The 19,595-nt window shown below is 33.7% G+C and overlaps 3 protein-coding genes and 1 long non-coding RNA gene across 23 annotated transcripts; 2 read left to right on the plus strand and 2 right to left on the minus strand.

Annotated features, from left to right (window-relative positions):
• Window positions 1–298: 298 nt before the first annotated feature.
• Window positions 299–3,329, plus strand: LOC142555242 (uncharacterized). The gene is made up of 3 exons (XM_075666017.1): window positions 299–571; window positions 2,496–2,519; window positions 2,645–3,329. Exons 1-3 carry the CDS (start codon window positions 379–381, stop codon window positions 2,962–2,964), a joined length of 537 nt encoding a protein of 178 aa, XP_075522132.1. The 5' UTR covers window positions 299–378; the 3' UTR covers window positions 2,965–3,329.
• A 2,123-nt stretch (window positions 3,330–5,452) lies between these two features.
• Window positions 5,453–13,584, plus strand: LOC142555105 (uncharacterized). 20 transcript variants are annotated; one of them, XM_075665779.1, is made up of 6 exons: window positions 5,453–5,747; window positions 6,855–7,054; window positions 9,287–9,341; window positions 11,464–11,832; window positions 11,940–12,537; window positions 13,301–13,584. In XM_075665779.1, exons 2-6 carry the CDS (start codon window positions 6,999–7,001, stop codon window positions 13,423–13,425), a joined length of 1,203 nt encoding a protein of 400 aa, XP_075521894.1. In that variant the 5' UTR covers window positions 5,453–5,747; window positions 6,855–6,998; the 3' UTR covers window positions 13,426–13,584. The 20 variants fall into 20 exon arrangements, with proteins under 20 accessions (XP_075521894.1, XP_075521908.1, XP_075521971.1 ...); XM_075665793.1 differs by having other exon boundaries at window positions 9,290–9,341; XM_075665856.1 differs by lacking the exon at window positions 6,855–7,054 and having other exon boundaries at window positions 5,453–5,757; window positions 11,495–11,832; window positions 13,301–13,583.
• Window positions 7,054–8,739, minus strand: LOC142555201 (uncharacterized). Its single transcript, XR_012822353.1, has 3 exons — window positions 8,436–8,739; window positions 8,243–8,361; window positions 7,054–8,161 (listed from the first exon to the last, which is right to left on the minus strand). It is a non-coding gene; the product is annotated as an uncharacterized LOC142555201 (long non-coding RNA).
• Window positions 13,585–18,477: 4,893 nt separating the features above from the next.
• LOC142555196 (cyclin-U1-1-like) lies at window positions 18,478–19,521 on the minus strand. The gene is made up of 2 exons (XM_075665940.1): window positions 19,120–19,521; window positions 18,478–18,873 (listed from the first exon to the last, which is right to left on the minus strand). Exons 1-2 carry the CDS (start codon window positions 19,491–19,493, stop codon window positions 18,591–18,593), a joined length of 657 nt encoding a protein of 218 aa, XP_075522055.1. The 5' UTR covers window positions 19,494–19,521; the 3' UTR covers window positions 18,478–18,590.
• Between the last annotated feature and the right edge of the window lie 74 nt (window positions 19,522–19,595).

A 19,595-nucleotide genomic window follows, 5' to 3' on the forward strand; every position in this document is an offset into this window, starting at 1 on the left:
AAAAAAATTTCAAAATGGCTGCTTATCCTTGCTCGAAATGTCAAATATTTTTATGCTAAAAAAATTTAATATTTATTTACCGCAAATGAATCTTGGGTTCAGATAAAAATGAGCCAAGCCAACAAGTAGATAGTACCCAGACAATGGTTAAACCATATTTAGATATTACCTATAGTAATCTCAACTTCGGGTTATTTTCGGTTTTGACAACAAAAACTACTTCTAAAATCTTTATATAAATAATTATTAAATTCTATATAGATTAATAATAATATATTTATAATAAAAATTCCAAACCTGACGCGCAAACGTAAAATCATATTCACGTCTTGGTATCGATCTTATTTGATTTGCTTGGATTCGAGGGAGAATTGTGATATGGCGATGAGAACTGGGGTTGTGAAGGCAGCTCTCGCGATAATGGCAGTATGCTTGGCCGGATACATAGTGGTGCCGCCTCTGTATTGGCACTTGAAGGAAGGAATCGCTGCTGTCAGCCACTCGTCTTCCCAGAACTGTCCACCCTGTGACTGCGACTGTGATTTTCAGCCTCTTCTATCCATTTCCCCAGGTACACTTCATGTTCGATCTGTTGAGATCTCTCGGTTTGAGGCTTTGAGTTTTTGGGGCTTGTTTGTTAATTGTTATGCTTACTTTGATTTTTTTTCCCCTTTTTAATTGCTTCAAATGTTGATGAAATGATTTTTTTTTCATGGTTTGGAATTAGAGGATATTGAGATCTGTTGAACCTCTTGAAAAATATAGTGACATGGTCCACCGACTGTGACTATTAGCTCTTCTGCTGTGCAATTTATTTTTGCCTTCCGGTTCTTAAATTCCGTTGACTGCAAGAGAGTAAGGGGATTCATGGCCGGATCAAGTTTTAATGGATCTGTTATTTCATTAAGAATCTTATAGTATGTTTGAACTGGTGACTGGTGAGTAAGAGATAAAACCACCGAATTTTGTTTTTTCACAAAAAGATTCCGAGTAAAATTGTGAAGGAGAAAGCATGAGAAGTAAACTAAATAAGGTGGCCTCATAGTTGCCGATCAAATAAGAAAGTACCAGCGCTCAACGTTGTAAACGGCCGGAGGTGGTTAGGTTGAATTTTTTTTAGCAATTTTTTTTGTATGTAATTAATTATATATAATCATGAAATATAATTACAAATAATCGTCAATTTTTATATGATACGTAATTAAATAATGTTCATACATAAAAAAGCTCCATACAATATAATATAACCTAGACAAAGTACAAATAAATATATAGATGAAAACTAACAAGATAAATAAGGGGTGGGGTGGTTGATGTAGGCGGCGGCTGGAGGCACTTTGAGGCAAGTGATGGCTGATGGTGGAGGACATTTGAAACCAAAAGTAAATACAAAATAGAGTGAAAAACGTTTTTATCATATCTACAGTTTTTAAAATTTATTGAATTTGACTGATATTAAAATTATTTGACTCTGACTAGGATTTTAAAATCATCGTTCGCCTCGGCCACCTGTTCGTCTGCCTCCACCGCCTGCTCGTCTGCCTTGCCCCCTGGATAGACTCGGACAGCCTATAGAGATTGCCTCAGACAAAGGCAGGGCGGTCGAGGGCCGCCTACTGCCTAGCCGGCCGTCTCGACCGCCATTAGAACACTACCAGTGCTATAAGTTTTAACTGTCATGCTATTGCTGAACGCTGGGCTATTGCCACCATCAGCTATTAGCAGTTTTTTGTAATTGTCCATGATATGAAAATCTAGTTCATCAATATAAAGTGGTATTAAAGTCATGTATACTGTTGACCCCCAAGTTTTACTGGCTTAGTGGCTTACCACTGACAATGACTTATTTGTTCAAGAAGGGAGAATGCACTCTTTTATTGACAACTCTTGCCAATTTACATGTGATTTTTTTAAAACTATCACGTGAAGTTTGGTTGAACTTTAGAAGTGGAAATTTCCATAAGAAAAGTGGTGAATCATTGACGGTGACATGAGCATTATATTTCTTCCAATAGGATATGTAAAATAGTACGTTTTAGTGAATTCATTTCAATCAACCTTGTTAAGGTTGAATACTACATTACTCCAGCATATAAGTTCCTATCTATGATCTGTTAATCTATTCATGTGTTTCTTGTTAAGGTCACCGGAAATTATATGTTTTTCACGTATTAAATGAAGTGTTAGAGCTCAAGATGTTTATATGGGACCACTCATTTTAGCGTCTTCTAAAAACCTTATTAATGTGATACATGTGTATCTTCGCATCTTCATTTTCATGCTATTTACGTGTCACAAGTCGACAGCTGTTGATACTCATGGCTTCTTTTAAGCTATCAAATCTAATGGGGAGTTGTTAGTGTTTGTAATGGACACCTTCTTTATGTGGACTTATATTTGTTTTTCGTAACTTCTCTTTTTCATGTTTCGTCCGGTCTTCTGGTCGAAGCTTGCATATGCTGATCCACTGTTATTGCTATTATTTTTTTTTGCAGGACTGAATAATACTTCTCTTTCAGGTATATTTCTTGTGTCTGTGTTTTATCACTTTTAAGTAACATTTAATTTGGTTTCATTTCCATTTAAAGTATCTTTATTAAATTATTTTACCGTCCGTGTCCTTTTTATCTCCCTACATCTATAGATTGTGCAAAACATGATCCGGAAGTGAATGAGGATACACAAAAGAACTTTGCCGAACTACTATCTGAAGAATTAAAGACTCGAGAAGCAGAAACTTTGGAAAATCAACGACGTGCTGACATGGCATTGCTTGAAGCTAAGAAGATGACTTCCCAATACCAGAAAGAAGCAGATAAATGCAATTCTGGAATGGAGACTTGTGAAGAGGCAAGAGAAAAGGCTGAAGCAGCTTTATTAAATCAGAAACAAGTTACCGCTATGTGGGAGCTGAGAGCTCGACAAAAAGGTTGGAGTGAGTCACAGTCTCAATCCTTGAGGTAAATCTCGGGTTTTTTTTCAAACACGGGTGTGGGGTGTGTATCTTCGTATATGCTTCTTTGATTCAGAGCATTTGGTCATGATGCTTTTATTAGTACGAGTACTCAATGCAACACAAATAGGAAATTTATTTTAATTTGGAGGAGGTGAATAAATGATCCGACTCAATAAAAAGAAACCTCTTTTTCCGTTATTATTCTTTGTTACATGTTTGTCAAAGTCTGAACTTAGTCTGGATGTACTGATGTGTATATAATTACATTATCATGCATGTTATGCATGAATTCTCACTATGTACGAAGAGATTTGTATTAATTCATCAATGTGTAACATCAGAAAGTATAATATTTGGTGTTAACTTTGTTCTAGTGAGTCTCTTCTCGAAATTTATGTATGTTTTTGGGTTTCCGAGTTAGAAGTTGCACTTTACACCATTTTTTCTTGCTAGACCGAAACAAATGTTTATCGTATATATTATGATACCTTCTATGTTAGTTGATGGGAAAGTGTGATTTTTTTACATAACTCTCGGTTGAAAGAGTAAAAATGTTCTACTTTTTCCTAATCCAGTGGTTGTGACCAGCGATTTTTGAAGGAGATAGCAACTTGGTGTTAGAAAAAAAGTAAAATTTACCATTTGCAGAAACATTATGCGTGAACTTTTACGATAGATGCATTTGTGGCGTGGCGTGTAAATTGTTGTTTCAAGAGGCAAATTCAGAGGAGATACTTGAGAGCCAAAGTAAATGATGTAATAGTCATTTGACAAAAAAAAAATGGAAGTTGCTACGATACACCCAAATACAACTGTTCCCAAGAACTACACAAAACAGAAAAGAAGGTCTATTGGACTTTTAAATTTTTAATCACGATTATAATTTATCAAGTATATCAAACAATTCGGTGTTGGATATTTGTCATTATAGCTTTTCTTTGGAAGGTGTTTTTGTAGTTCTTTTTTATTCTAAAAAAATATAGGTCTCTGGAATGTTGTTTTTGAGATTTTTTTTCATCATCAGCATAGTGATAAATATATAATTTTATTAAAATTTCATCGGCATTGTGAATCAATGGAACGTCTTTGTCGATGTATTTTTATTTCATTCTCTTATATATATATATATATATATATATATATATATATATATATATATATATATATATATTCAAATTTCATCTGATGGATATTTCTTTGAACTAAAGAAATATTTTGTTACATGAATTGAGTTTTTTTATATGTTTCTTGAAAACATATTCCGTTATATATATTAAAATTTTATAATCAATATTTATTTTGGCCCACCCTGATGATATTAGATGTGAGACATCCCTTTTCATCCATGTGGGAACATACAATAAATTTGATATCAATAAAATTTTACAATTATATCATTTGAAAATTATTATTGATTTTGATTTTGTCAGAGCATTTAAGATTTATAAATTTGTAAACATCTATCAAATAATATATTGTCAATCTTTATATATTATCAGTATTCTAAAAAACGATAGATGGTTATCTATCATCTAGGCAATATTTTTAAATTAATTTTTATGATATTTAATAACATTAAATGAATTTTGATGTGTTAGGGTAAGTCAACAAATCAATTTCTTGTTAGACTTTGGTTTAGTTCTTATAAAAAAATTACTTTTCGTTTTTTATTGGATTTAAAATTTAAATTAAAAGACAAAAAAAACTTTTAAAAAAACCAAAAAAATATAAAAATAAAAGCTCTAACCACCTAAGACTGCACACCTCGCCGACTAACCCTTTTTCTAGGTGGTCTGTCGCCGCCTAACGTCTGAGAGTAGGTCTTTTGTGAGACGGTCTCACAAATCTTTATCTATGAGACATGTCAACCCTATCGATATTCACGATAAAAAAAGTAATACCCTCAGTATAAAAATAATATTTTTTCATCGATGATTCAAATAAGAGATCCGTCTAACAAAATATGACATGTGAGATCGTCTCACACAAGTTTTTGCCAATGTCTGATGGCCGCTGAGGTCTATTTTTAAAACAATGTTTATTATACACATCTACTCTATCACTATTTTAGCATACTTATTACTTATATGTTTATGTTTTTCATAATATCAAGCTGTATCACTTTAAATTTCATATTTTTTAAGTTTTAAAAAATAGTATTACTGATCTCAAGTGATATTTAATTTAATTTATAAGATATTATATTATAATTAAATCAAGAATTTTTTCGAGAGTATTAAATAATCAAGAATTTCACGAACAAAATATAATGTATTTATATAATTATACAATAATGCGCAAACTCTTTAAAAATAATTAATTTGATAATTTTAGTAGATGAACAAAAATAACCTTATTTTATCTAATAAAAATATTTTAAAACGCATTTTTAATAAATTTTAAAAATAACAAAATTGTTTGTTAATTATGATAAATAATTTAAAGATTTTTAAAAAGTTAATTACATTAAAAATATTTACATGCGAATTATACCTTTATTGTTTTTGTTGGGTTGTCGCCGAGGGGGAGGCAAACAAACTGTGTAGAGCTGCCTCTGCTCCGATTGGGTGTCCTTTTGGGAAAGTGTGCGGCGGCAGCGGCGGCAGCGCCGCCGGTACCAGGGATGTGGAGTCTGGTACCACCCGACGTTACTGGACTTCTCTCTCCAGGTGGCCGGCGGTGCTGTATGCACGGAATGAAATTTTATGTGTAATTTTTCTAAAATAGGATTACAAGACAAACCTCAGGCATGGAGCCTGAGCCCCCATGTGGATCTCTGCTGAAAGTTGAGGTACCGTCTCGTAAGAAGAAATATATTAAGCATTTTCAGAGAATTAGGTTATAGTTTGGTGATGTTTCATGACCGTTGGACGGATTCTAATGCCTGAATCTTGATCCCGTTCTAATGTGTTGTGTTAGTCCGGGCTTAGATCAGTCATATGAAATTAATTGCGCCTTTTTTTATCTGCTGTTCTGTTTTGATATTTTTGTTTTATGCTCTGATACATGACTTGGGCCTAATAAGTCAAATCTATGTAAAGAATGAGCATTATTCATTTGTTAGGAAATATTAGTGTTTTTCATTAGGGTATTCAAGTTGAGATTTGCTTGCATACAATATATTTGATTAGTCAAGCACGATGTGCAATTTTGATAAGTTATTCAGACCATGGGAAGATTATCCAATGATGTACTTTTGGTTACTGTAATCTTGTGCTCCCGAGCTTGTTACTCCTAAAGGTTTGGGGTGTAACATGTTTGAGTTTTGCTGGCGTGTCAGAATTGTTATTGTTAGATTGATTATTTGATGGTTTCCGACTTGTTTGGCTTGCACTTATTTTCTCATGTTAAATTCATTATGTGAGTTAAGAGGATTCTTTTTTTATTGGAATTTGGATTATAATCAAATAATGTTACGCGTGTAACAGGAGATGGAATCAGCTATTTATCGTTGAGAATTTGGACAAATATTTTTCATGACAAATAAAGTAATTTTATCAACCGCACCCAATCACTAAATGACTGCAAGAATTTTGGTCCTGTATTATATTTTAATTGATATCACGACTCTTATCATGACATTAAATATGTTATCGAACATGCAAACAAATGGAAGTTTTAGCATATATAAATATAGGTGTGATCAGAGATTCATTGATGGTATAATTTGGCGTAATAAATTAATCATAGTTTGGAGGAATAAAAAATTAATAGTTTGGAGAGTTGAAATTGATGTGTTCAATTTTTTCGCCATTTAATTAATTATTTTATGTTTCCGTTTTTATTGTCTATTCTAGGGGTTATACATGAATGGATGAATAATATTATTTGATTATCTGGAGTTTTGAAGGTTCCTAATCCATGATTGGAGTAATTGCCTAGCGTTCATTCATGACAGATAAAAGTACTTGGGTTGATGGATTCAATTGAACTGGAAATTCAAGGAATTATATTATGACTGTAATAGTCAAGAATTGGCTAACAAAGGGGTCATGGACTATATCTGAAGATGAGATCCTGGTGGAGTTTGTAAAAGAGCATCATGGAGGGAATATGGGTTCAAATTATGGGAACTCTGGGCAGTGTAGACTTAGAAAGGTGAAGCTTCTGAAGCCTAATAAAAAAAGATGCATTATGTACTGAGAAAGAAAGATTTATTGTTCAGCTTCATGGAAACACCGAATTTAAAAGACATCAACAATATTGGTTTGACAATTTACCTTAAAGAGACATCCTGCGAACATTAGCCACTCAGTTCTTCACCATGGCCTTAATTTTATCTCGTTTAACTTCATTTCAACCCGATCCAAATTCTTTGTATTTCTCCTAATCTTCATTATGTTAAAATGTATATTACCAAAAGATCCTTCACAAAACATGCTTGATATTCAAATATACGATTGAACTTAGTGTAATTCAAGATGTTGAAGTTGGTAGTGTCCATGAAATTTAGATATTGCTCTGCAAGCCATGGCAATACCATTTTTGAAAATTACTAGGAAGACAATCTCCAACGAAGATAATTATTAGTGATTATAATGCCATAATGAATTAGTTTTATCAGTATTCTAAAAAGCGATAGGCGGTAGGCGGACGGTTACCTACCGCCTAGGCGACTAGGCGGGGCCTAGGCGGTTGCCTAGGCGGTTTTTTTTAAAGCTTAAATTCATTAAGTGGTTCATGAGTATTATGTTTGTATATGAAATATATATTATTATAAAATTTAAAATTGTAATAATAAATATATATTAATAAATTTTTATATATTAATCATCCACATCAGTTTACTACTTTACTACAACCGTTGTACAATGAAAATTAAATTTGTTCAACATTTTTTCCAACATAATATATTGATTTTTGATATTAAACCCAAACATCTAACTCTTCTAGTTCATTTCCATATTTTTCCAATACTTCTTCTGTATCGGATTCAAACTCAAAATCCATGGCTTCTTCCTACTCTTCATCCGATACAAATTCTTCTTCGTGAAGTTCCCTTACATCTTCAACATTTGTCTCAACATCTTCATCTCCACCATCAACAATCCATCCTTGTGCCATAGTTGCTTAACTAGCAAGTAGAACACCAACTCCTTTTTCTTCTTGCCTTCTCTTCTTGTTGATGATCTTGGCGTTGAATTGAACATAAAATAAATTGTTCAACCTTCCGGTATCTAGTCTATTTCTTTTCTTAGTATGGATCTACATTAAAAAAATATTAATATTGAATACATATATAAAAATATATAATAATAAGTATAGAATAATCAATTAAGTACTTACTCCCTCAAAAGTACTCCAATTTCTCTCACAACCGGAAGAACTTGTAGTCAAAGAAAGAATTCTTTTTGCCATTTTTTACAATTTAGGTACACCATTTCCATAAAGATGCCACCATCCAACTAAATAAACAAATGAAACAATAAAAATTATCAAACAAAAAAACAATAATATTTTTTTAAAAAATTGTTCTTACCCGGATCATATTTCTCATCATTTTTTGTGCATCCCGCCATGGCCAATGCTCTTCCAAATCCACCATCTCTGTTGATATACTTCAACAACTCCACATTTACTACCTCAATTTGGCTATCAATGTCATCGGGAAAAAATGATTCAACACAAGTGAAAAACCCATTTGTGACCACTTCTTCACTTCCAATGCTCCGATCATTGAAGAAATAATAATGGTTCAAGAGGTAGGCGGCCAAATGTAGTGGACTATCAAGCCGATGACGACTTTTCTCATCAATATTATCATAATTTGTTTTTTTTAAGTGTAAACTGCCTAGGCGGATTTTTAATTGTAAAATCGCCTAGGCGGCTTTCACGCCAGGCGGCCGATTAATATGGTGGCGCCTAGAAGTTTCGCCTAGCCTAAAATCGGGGCGGTTTTGGACCGCCCAGCGCCTAGGCGGTCCTAGGCGGGGATTTTTAGAACACTGAGTTTTATGTTATTGACGTTTTCGCTTTACATTGTGTTCTAGATCAATTAAGTAATATTTTGGAATCACTCTTGTTTGGTCGTGAAGCATTAATTGCCTTGCTGCATTCTCACTCTTGACATTTTATTTTTATCCAGATCCTTACCATATTTCTATATAAAGATTAACTTGTTTTAATTTGTCAGCCTTACTCCATAAAGAAACAAAGGAAGTGCTGTGACTTTTTGCGCAAATCACGAATTTGATTTTTGAGATGTGACATTTAATCCTTGTTTTTTCACGTGTGTCGATGACAGATGGTTAATCAGCTCAATAAATGTAATAAGACATTAGAATGTCATTTGAAATAAGAAACCTGAACTTTGGTCTATTGGTGTTTAAGCAGCGGAGCGGCACAACCAAGGAGGGAATGTGGAGGCAGGTCACTCAACAATGAAGTAACCCCGCCTCTCTTCCTTTTTATTAGTAATCAAATGTTATGAATTACACCCATTTTTTACTTCAAAGAATAAATTAAATTGCCATCAAACAATTATAACTGCTTATATATCTGTTGTCTAGTACTTCTGAGTTCTGTCCTCTTTCCACGGTTTTCTCTCGGTCTTGAATTATTCTTGATGAATATGCTTTCAGAAAAAAATACATGTTTTTTTGTGAAATGTCTATTCTATGCATAAAAAGAGAACACGGATCGTTTTACTGATACTGTTTATGTGAAATTTAGCATATTATATTTTGACAAAAGAAAAATAATTATACTTGTGGTAGTGAACTGAAGTTGGACTTCGGAATTGGAAAATTGAGTGAATTTTTTTCCTGGATTTTACATGGAAAAGTGTGTTTTTTGTGAACGAGAAGTAGCCAGACATATTTTCTATCTCAGTGGGTATTATTTTGAGAACCTGTTGGGTGAAGCTAGGGCTTATTAGTTCCATAAAATGAAACGGGCTTTGTTTGTAAAGACTTTTTCTTGTGTTATATATATGGATACTGTATGGGAGCTTTAAAAGCAGATTGATTCTGTTTATTTGTTTCTGCAGAGTCAGTAAACAAGTAGATAGTTCTATTTGGGAGCATGGGCTTAAACAATCCATGTATTAGTTTATGAGTTGTTTCTCTTTCTTGTTTCTAAAAGACAAAATATCTTTATTATCCTTCGTGTTATGTGTAGTAACTTTTTATTACTATAATAACTTTACCGCCCAAACTATTTTTTTTTCTATTTGTATATTTAATCATCATCATCATAGCACATTCCCGCTAGTGGCGGGAACCGACTACACGGATATTAGTTCTCCAAACTAAGCGATTTTTCCACATATCATCTCTTAAACCATGATCACAATTAAGTTGTGTTGTGAATGATTGACTAAGGTTTTTGAAGTAATTTGTATAACCGATAATGATTTATTTTTTAGCATATGATCTTTTTTATTTCATTTCATAATTCAATAATCCATACCTATCAACATTTTAATTTTCACTTGATTTAAATTTTTGATTCGAGAATTCTTTTTGTTAGCTTTATCCCCTAAAACATTGTGACCCCCTTCAACGAATTTTTCGTTTTAAAAGGTGTCAGCATAATAAAATTTGATTAGATATGTAAATATTTTGGGGCTCAAAGATTGTTTTTGTGCATCTTATCCTTGCCATGTTGCCTTAGCAGAAACATGTCATTTTTGCCAACGGAGCTTTCAAATTCTGAAGAAAACCTATGGGTTTTGGGAAGATTAATAATGTAATAAGTCCTCATTTTTTAATGTATCGATTTATATGAGGATATAATTGTCAAAATATGGTTCATAACATAAACTCCATGTGTGGGTCACTTTTGGTCAGACTTTGGGATTTAGTGCTTTTCTTAAAGCATTAGATGTAGGAGACAGTTTTTCCATTGGGATAAAATGATGCCGGCTAGAGATAATATAAATATGAACTATAGGTTGAGTTAGCAAGAAGGTTTGAGGGCTGGTTAGTTTTTCCATTGAAGATAAATCTTTTGTCATGTTGTAATTAACTGTTTGCTTTTATTTTATGTTAATTATGCTGATTTGAGTAATTAATCTCATACAATACTAATTTTATTTTAACGATTAAATAGCATGGTTGATAGTTCACTGGACGAAATTAAATTGAGGTGCTTGGAAATGAGGTTGAGAGAATACCAGTATACCACCTCCCATCCAACTAGTAAATTGTTGGTAACAAATTACTTGATTTTTATTGGGTGAATACATTGAGTATGATATGATGGTGTCAAAGATTGCCAAAATCTAGGAAGGGAGGAAATCGTGTTAAAAAATTTTCCGCTGTAATGCAATAGACAAAAAGTGTTTATGGACTTACCCGTTATCGGTTGTATGGTTGCTTTACAGTTCATATGGACACGTTGTATAGACTAGCATTCAAGTCGGGGGAGAAACACTAGGTTTTTGCCTATAAATTATACACGTCCCATTAGGGTTCTTACGCTCTTTCACAGCCACCACAGCCACCATTCTCAACTCAACTTTTGTCCTACAAGAATTCTCTTTCCCCCTTTCTAAATCAACCCAGTTTTTTTGTTTATCAATTTGTTCTGTTTTAGAACAAATAGAAGTATTGAGGTCGATGGCTTTTAATGGATCTGGATGCTCAAGATCTACATCTGGAACAGCTGAGCCGGAGCGTGGGCTAAAGAAAACGCCATGGACTCTATCAGAGGATAACATCCTAAGGGAGTATGTAAAAAAGCATGGTGAGGGAAATTGGGGTTCGATTCAGGAGATATCCGGACTAGATAAATCGGGGAAGAGCTGTAGAAACAGATGGGCCAATTATTTGAGGCCTAATCTGAAGAAAGGTGCATTTTCTGCTGAGGAAGAAAAACTTATTATTGAGCTTCATGGGGAGCATGGTAACAAATGGGCTCACATAGCTGCTCAGGTTATAAATTTGTCTTGGATGATTATATATTTATTTTTTGTGTTTATTTTTTCATCATGGATTTACTAAAGGGTTCAACATTATAATTTACTTTCTCATGTATATAGCTTCAAGGTAGAACAGACAACGAGGTCAAGAATTACTGGAATATGAGATTGAAGAAATGCCAACGTTCGGGTTTGGCAATTTACCCTCAAGAAATGTCTCGACTGAATCAGCCCCTCAATTCTTCACCATCACCAGCATTTTCATCACATTTAGCTTCATTTCAGCCCCAAGATCCAAATCTTTTATGCCTATCCAATTCCATCGTATCACCATCTCCAAACGATCCTTTACCGAACATGCTTGATAAATCATGTTCCGCTAACTATTTGACGTTTGCGAGAGAGAGCAATGGTGGTATGGCCTTGTCATTGATGGTCTCAGATGCCTCAAATGAATTATTTTCTTCACCCACTTTAGTTACAGTGCCTTCTGTCAATCAAATCTTACCAAATTCATTGCTAGCGCTTCCAGTTCAAGAAAATTTTCTCAATTTTGGCTTCAATCCTGACCCGAACAAGTGGGTTTTAGGCCTTCCAGCCATGCAATCACCAGGGATGGTCACATTGACTCTTGAACCTTTTTCAAGCGATAATGTGATTGCCACCCCAAATAGCAGTGCTGGGGATTTTGAGGTGATGAAATCAGAATTTTTGCAAGGTAATACAATGATTTACGGATATATAATCTTTATTTATTAGCATGGAAATTGTTGATAGGCAATCTAGGAAGGATTTTGGTACAATTCAAGTTATGGGAATTAGTTGTGTTGATTGAAATTTAAGTTTTAGTTTGCAATATATGACAAAACCACCTTTGAAAATTTTTCCAAGGACGATAACTCTCCTGTTGTTTTTTGCCATTTCGATGTATTTTTTTCACTTTCTTTTGCTATGCATATTTTTTCTATAGTATCAATGCAATTTCCAAAATTTTCATTTAGCTGAAATACTGCCGTTATCGTTTTGAAGTGACTAAAGACCAATAAGAATCTACCTTCTTTTCATGTTCATGGATTTTGAAGTTCAAGGACGAGTAATCAATTAATTTCCTCTTTTTTGGTTTTCCTTTTACATGAGCATTTCAGAGAAAATACGCAATACATTTGAGTGTAATTAGATTTATGGTTGCTCAAAATTTTATTAACTCCTATCAACCCGGACTCCATGAAGAACTATATACAACAATTTGCATAATTTTTTACAAAATTAAAACAGTTCGATGCCACTATTGATTTTTCATCCTGCATTGTGATGAATGCAACTGCAAGGTAAGCAACATTGATTTGAGTCTTGTTTGCTAACAAATATGAACTCTTTGGGGTTATTGCTGCTAATGGCATCAAATATTTGTAGCCTGACTTGGTGTTACTTGATTCATGAACGAGTTTCTGTCACCTTTATATAATTTTATTTGTTTGCAGGCCCAGAGAACAAGGACTCCCGAGACGACTTCAGGTTTCTCAACGAAGAACTCTCAAAGCTTCTTGACGTCCCATTATCAGCGCCCATCCCTGAATGGGATGATTTAGACCCGCGCACTTTCTGATTTCTGATTCATAGCGCTAATCTTCGAGTATTTCTTTTGTTTTTCGGTCATTTGTATGTGTTAACATGGGGCATTTGCCTGTTTAACCTGAACTTTTTAATGTGTTAGTTTCTGCTTATTTATATATTATTATGTTTATTGGTGCCATTCGCGTTTCATAGTATTTATAGTTCGGATTGATATCCATTTTGTTATTTTTTTCATTTTGGTTTTAGGGAAAATAAAATCGAAAATGAAAATCCGGAATGCGATAAACATTAAATTTATATTTCTGATATATATCAAGCTGCAGTTCTCCTTTGATATTGTGGATGGATTTGTGGTTTAAAGCTCAACTTAATAAACCCTTATTTTTGGTGATGGATATATGTTATTATAAATTATGATGTTTGATTAATTGATTTTGTAGTTTAATGCTCGATTAACTTTTCAGCTTTAGATATTTTATATGTATTTTTTTTGGTCAGATTTTTTCTTAGTGATTTTTCGCCCCCACATGATATTCAGATTTTCAAGTATTTATTTCATAAATTTTACATCATTTTTTCATCATTTCATTTTACGAGTCAAATGGTGTCATAACACTAAATATCACAAGGTGGACATGGAGAGCAGGGCCGACCATCGATTTGGTTGAAATGCTCTTTTTAGAAAAATAACACATAAAATTTATTGTCAGTATTTCGTATACTCACACAAATCCACAAGAAAGAGAAAGAATCGGAACTTTGACTTCTATGATTGAAAAGCAGTAATATAGTTCTATTTAGGAAAGCGAAAGTGAGCCAGTGTACCAAGTCCTTGAAATTAGCCATGGTAGGCCTATGCTAAGGCAAAAAGGCCAGCATATAACTGAAACTCAAAAGGTAAGCCTCCTTTATCTAATAATAAGCTAGGAAGATATCCATAGCGCTAACAAGTATTAGTGATCTTCCTCTTCTCTTAGTGGGAGGAAGAGTTCTAGTTCAAGCTACCTGAGCTAACTGCTTTTCACTCGAATTCCACTTTACTGCTCTTAGAGCGAGAAAAGGAAGTCCAGCAACTTTCATTTGTTAGGAGTAGGGGCTGAAAAGAGCCTTCTTCTTTGTCTAGCTCTGCTGCTCTATACCCTGCTCAGCATCCTGGAGAGATAAAACGAATGGAGTTGAGAACGCGGCGTCCTATGGTCCCATTGAACATAAATATCGAATTGAAATTTGAGCCACAAGATCGACAGCCATTTGCCAAGAAATTCTCTGAAAATGGTTAGGGTTTCATATATTTAGGCGATCGCGGCAGTCAGAGGCTCCTGCATACTCGGCAACATATATATTTTATTTGGAGCGACTAACGATTTTTAAAAAAGATTCTATTTATTGCCTTTATACGTTAACCGTTTCCAATTTGTTCACAACGGGCCTAATATGGGATATCATGCTATGAACAAACCAGTTGTTTGGCCCAATTTTCAAACCCATTAAATTCAACATGTTCAATAGTTCAACTAATTTTATTTATTTATTTATTTATTTATTTTTTTGACTTGCAAATCCGCACCCAGGACTCGTTCATATTCAATAAACCCTTTTTAATATTAACATGGGAATTATGTCAATTGGGTAAATGATACTATGTAAGCTCAATGCAACAAGCTCGACCGAGAAAATCTTGGTAGGAGAATTGAACGTGTGACCATTTAGTAATGTGATCAACTACTCTATCAACTTTATGCACTTCGAGGGGATGAGGTAAACAAATTTACTCTTATAGCCTCCTAGTTAAATTTTTATCGTTATATTGTCATTATACTATAAATTTTATATTTCTATTAATCCGAATTCAAGAATTTTCTCCCACCGAGTAATTTCATTTTACAATTATATTGCATTTCAAAAGATTAATTAACACGTAAAATTATGAGAATTAATACACATGTAATTTAGCTAAGTACATAAAAGGCAAAAGCTTCTCATCAGAGTATTGAATAATATAAAAAAGTTTATAATGAAAAATAATGTAAGGACCGTATATCGTATTATCGTAAATCATATGTTGATTATCGATAATTTATGAAATTGTCATGTGATTATGTATATGATATATATCATGACAATGGAAAATGAGAAAATAAGTATCGAATATGAATGGACGTTGTAAGAGCTCGAGTAGAGAAGCCGGACGCCAATACAATACAAAACCAACGTTTTGTACAGAACATATGACGCCCGAGAGGTAGAAAATGACCGTCCGAGCGCCAGTGTAGAATAAGAATGTGCTCGGACAGAACTCTCCGCACCCGAGCAATAGTTTTCGACCGCCCGAGCGCGGTGCAAGTGCACTCGGGGGCAGAACATCTCGCGCTCGGGCGCGAGAATTCTACCGCCCGAGCGCGAGTGCGGTGGAGATAAGAATGAGTCTTTTGATTCATTTCTTATTCATTCCTTTTTAGTAAACTTCGAGGGAAAGAAAGGAAAATCGATTTCTTTCGTCCGAATCAACTTCGAAACGTTGTCCAAACGCGAAATAAATTATAGATTCGGAATCTTCGCGTTGAGGGCTTCCTGTTGAGGTAAATTTCTTCTAGTTTCAGCAGCTCTAAATATCAAAGTGCTGGAATATCATGTATTTGAAGTCGAGATTCTTATATGTGGTAGAATAACCGACAAGAAACTCATATTCGAAGTCGAAATTGAATTATGTTATGAATTGGATTTGATATAAATTTTCAAAGTTTCAAAAGATATTTGGAATTTATATTATTGATTTTGGATCATGTTATTGATTGAAATGAATGTGTTATTAATGTAGATAGATTATTACACTGATATCTTCAAGCTACATCAACTGGAACGAAGAATTGAGGTATGTTGCGACCGGGTAACATACGACAGGTATCTGTATTATATGATATATGTTGGATTTGTTTGATTGATTGTGATGAGAATACATGTCTATATGCCTTATTTGTTGAGTTTATGTGGCATACATGACATTGTGATTTGAATATCGATGTATAAAATAAATGTTTTGTTAACACACATCGTTTGATGCATACATCGATACATGACATGCACGTTGATCTATGATCCTTGGATACCATGATATGATTCAATTGGATTCTGGGGTTTGTGAACACAATGGTATGTTTGGTATTACATGACCCTTAAAGCATAGACATTAGTGGCCCCGATGATTGATTGAGATTTGAGATTTGATGGCGCTTTGTCGACGCTATCATACGAGTATCCCTTATTGAGGTCGGTGTGCCAGCTCGAGCATTGATTTGATAGCGATTCGTTTGATTCTGACATGTGCTCAGTGGAAAGGCATTTGACCTGATACCTCCACGACATACATGCATTGCATACTATATATCATTGTTTAGTTATCTGTGGTATATATGATGGTTGTTCCATACGGAACTTTGCTCACCCCCAAAGGGGGATGTTGTTGTCTTTGTGTGTGGACAATGGCAGGTACTCCAGGATATCAGGAGGCCGGAGAGGGTACTTCTGTAGGGAGTCACAGTTTGGGTTGAGGTTTTATGTTTTGTTCCCAGTATATATATGTATCTATATACCGGGGCATGTCCCGAGGATATGAGTTGTTTGTATATGATTGGTTTTGATTATGTGTGGGCGAGTTTTATGATATAAGATAAAATACTATTTTTAGTATTCAAATTATAAAAGAAATATTTCGGGCTCATTGTAAAGAAAATTTAAACTCTTTTTCCGCTGTAATTAATTAACCCTAATCAGATTGTGTTGTAATAACGATTAGGAGTTAAGGGCCCCACAAATAATGTAATAAATCATCATACAATTTTAAAATTAAATTATTTAATATCAAACACTCGGGGTAACACTCCCTTTGAACACGTAAATATAGTCCCCATTTTCAAAACCAAGCCAGCGAAGGCTACAAGCTTCACGCATGATTCTCTGTTTGTGTATGAATATATATATTCGTCGACCGGAAGTATTCTCCTCTCCAACTACATGTGCCTCACGTCCCCGTTTTTATGTTATGTTTGTGTATAAATACAACATTTAACCTGAACTTTTTAATGTGTTAGTTTCTGCTTATTTATATATTATTATTTTTTAGAATTAATTTTTTTAATGAAATATGTGTCTATATAATTTTGAGAGAATTCGAAATGAGTTTTCCTAAAATATCCTTTTGACCAATTCATTTTATTTACGTTTTCTTGGAATAATAATTTAAAATGGAATAATAATTTAAAAATAAAAAATATTTTTTAATCATATCATATCTCTCATATTTTTAATCCTCTCATATTTTTAAAAAGGAAAAATAAATATTTTTTCAATCCTCTCATATTTTTAAAATAGAACAATAATTTAAAATGGAACAATGAATATTTTTTCAATCATCTCATATTTTTAAAATGTTGATTTTAGGTATGTTTTCCCTTCAATCCTCTCATATCTCTAATTTTTCAATCACCCAACCAAATAATACAAAATATTTAATAATTAACATATATTATAAATATTTATATTTTATATTTTTCATTCGAATTAAATTAATTATTCAAAATTATATAATAATAATAATAATAAACTTAAATATTATATTTTTTATTCGAATTAAATTAATTATTCAAAATTATAAATAATAATAATAATAAAACTTAAATATTATATTTTTTATTCGAATTAAATTAATTATTAAAAATTATAATAAATAATAATATAATATTACGTGGACGAGCGTCCGCGCTTACACGGACGCGGACGCAAAGCGCAGACGCTCATCCACGTGGAGCGTCCGCGCCTTGTAGGCGCGGATTGAATTACTTTTGCAAAATAATTTTTTTCAAATTTTTTTAAAATTTTTAAATTAATAATAATAAAAAACCCGTTTCAGTTGGTGCGAGTCAAGAAATTAATTATTTATTCACTAAGAACATAAATGAACTAAATCAAACAAACCGAGATATTTTAAAACCGATTCAAATATTTTTTTGATTTATATGTATAAATTTTGAACTCGACAAACAAATACTAACGTAATTCGTGTCATATACGAGTCCAAAATTAAATTAATTAATGATTCTTCAATTCATTCATGAACCTTGATTGATCATTAGTTGCAAGTCCATAACCGCGAAGGATTATATATAATAATGAAGATATCGCAATTAGATACATATATAACTAGTCAGCTAGCTGCAGAGACGGTGATGAGGAAATCTGTATGTCTTCGACAGAAATCTCGGTGATGTCGTCGGCGCAGTTGTTGGTAGTTGCGGGACTTTCAATGGCGCCGCCCCCATTACACAGCACCACCTCCTTCTCCAAGTGCTGGCAGTAGCTTTCGAAAACCCTGGAGCTCACTGTAACTCCAAAGTCTAACAGGAAAAGCAACTCTATTTCCAGCCTGTTCAGCTCTGTGATGCTCACTCCTCCAACACGGGCGTAAAATGCATTGTTGTAGTGCCTGAAATTATTATATATAATTAATAATCTAAAGATTTAGATTTGATTCGAATTTTTTCATTAAGAAATGTTTCTAAAGATTGAAACAAGGGGTGACACGTTCATTGATTTTTGATTAAAAATACATTTTCACTCAGCAGTCAGCACCCAAAAAATAATCCAAGTAAGTCGATCGAATTCAATTAAAAAGAATTAGAGTGAGTAAAAAAAAAAAGGATAAATCCATGGAAAATTTGAAAATACTCACACATCATCCAGGATCTTGGAAGCCACCAAAACACTGGTGAGCAGCAGCCTATGAACATTGAGTGAAACCAGAAGTGAGTCCGGATACTTATGCAGAACCCGATCGATATACACGAACCCAACCACGAAACAAGAAGGGCTACAGCTCGTATACTTGTATATTCTCTCTATATATTTTTCAAGGCTAATTCCAGGCTGTCTCACGCCATGAAAGGAGCTCAAGCTTCTCCCTAACCACAAACCACCAGTACTCTTTTCGTGGTTGTCCAGGAGTTGGTCATTCCGGCTCACGAGCTTCTCGAGCATGTAGGATAGAATGGTCAGCACTCGCGGCGTCGATGCCCCTTCTTGGCCAGCCTGCGGTGGCGGTGGCATTCTAGTGTTTGATGAATGAATTGGTTTTTGTGGCCTGTATCAATGCATCTTATCTAGATGTGATGCCTGAGTGACACGTGGCGGTGTTATTTGCCCGTCAAA

This window comes from Primulina tabacum, chromosome 1, assembly GCF_025594145.1.
Source record: "Primulina tabacum isolate GXHZ01 chromosome 1, ASM2559414v2, whole genome shotgun sequence".
NCBI classification, from domain to species: Eukaryota; Viridiplantae; Streptophyta; class Magnoliopsida; order Lamiales; family Gesneriaceae; genus Primulina; species Primulina tabacum.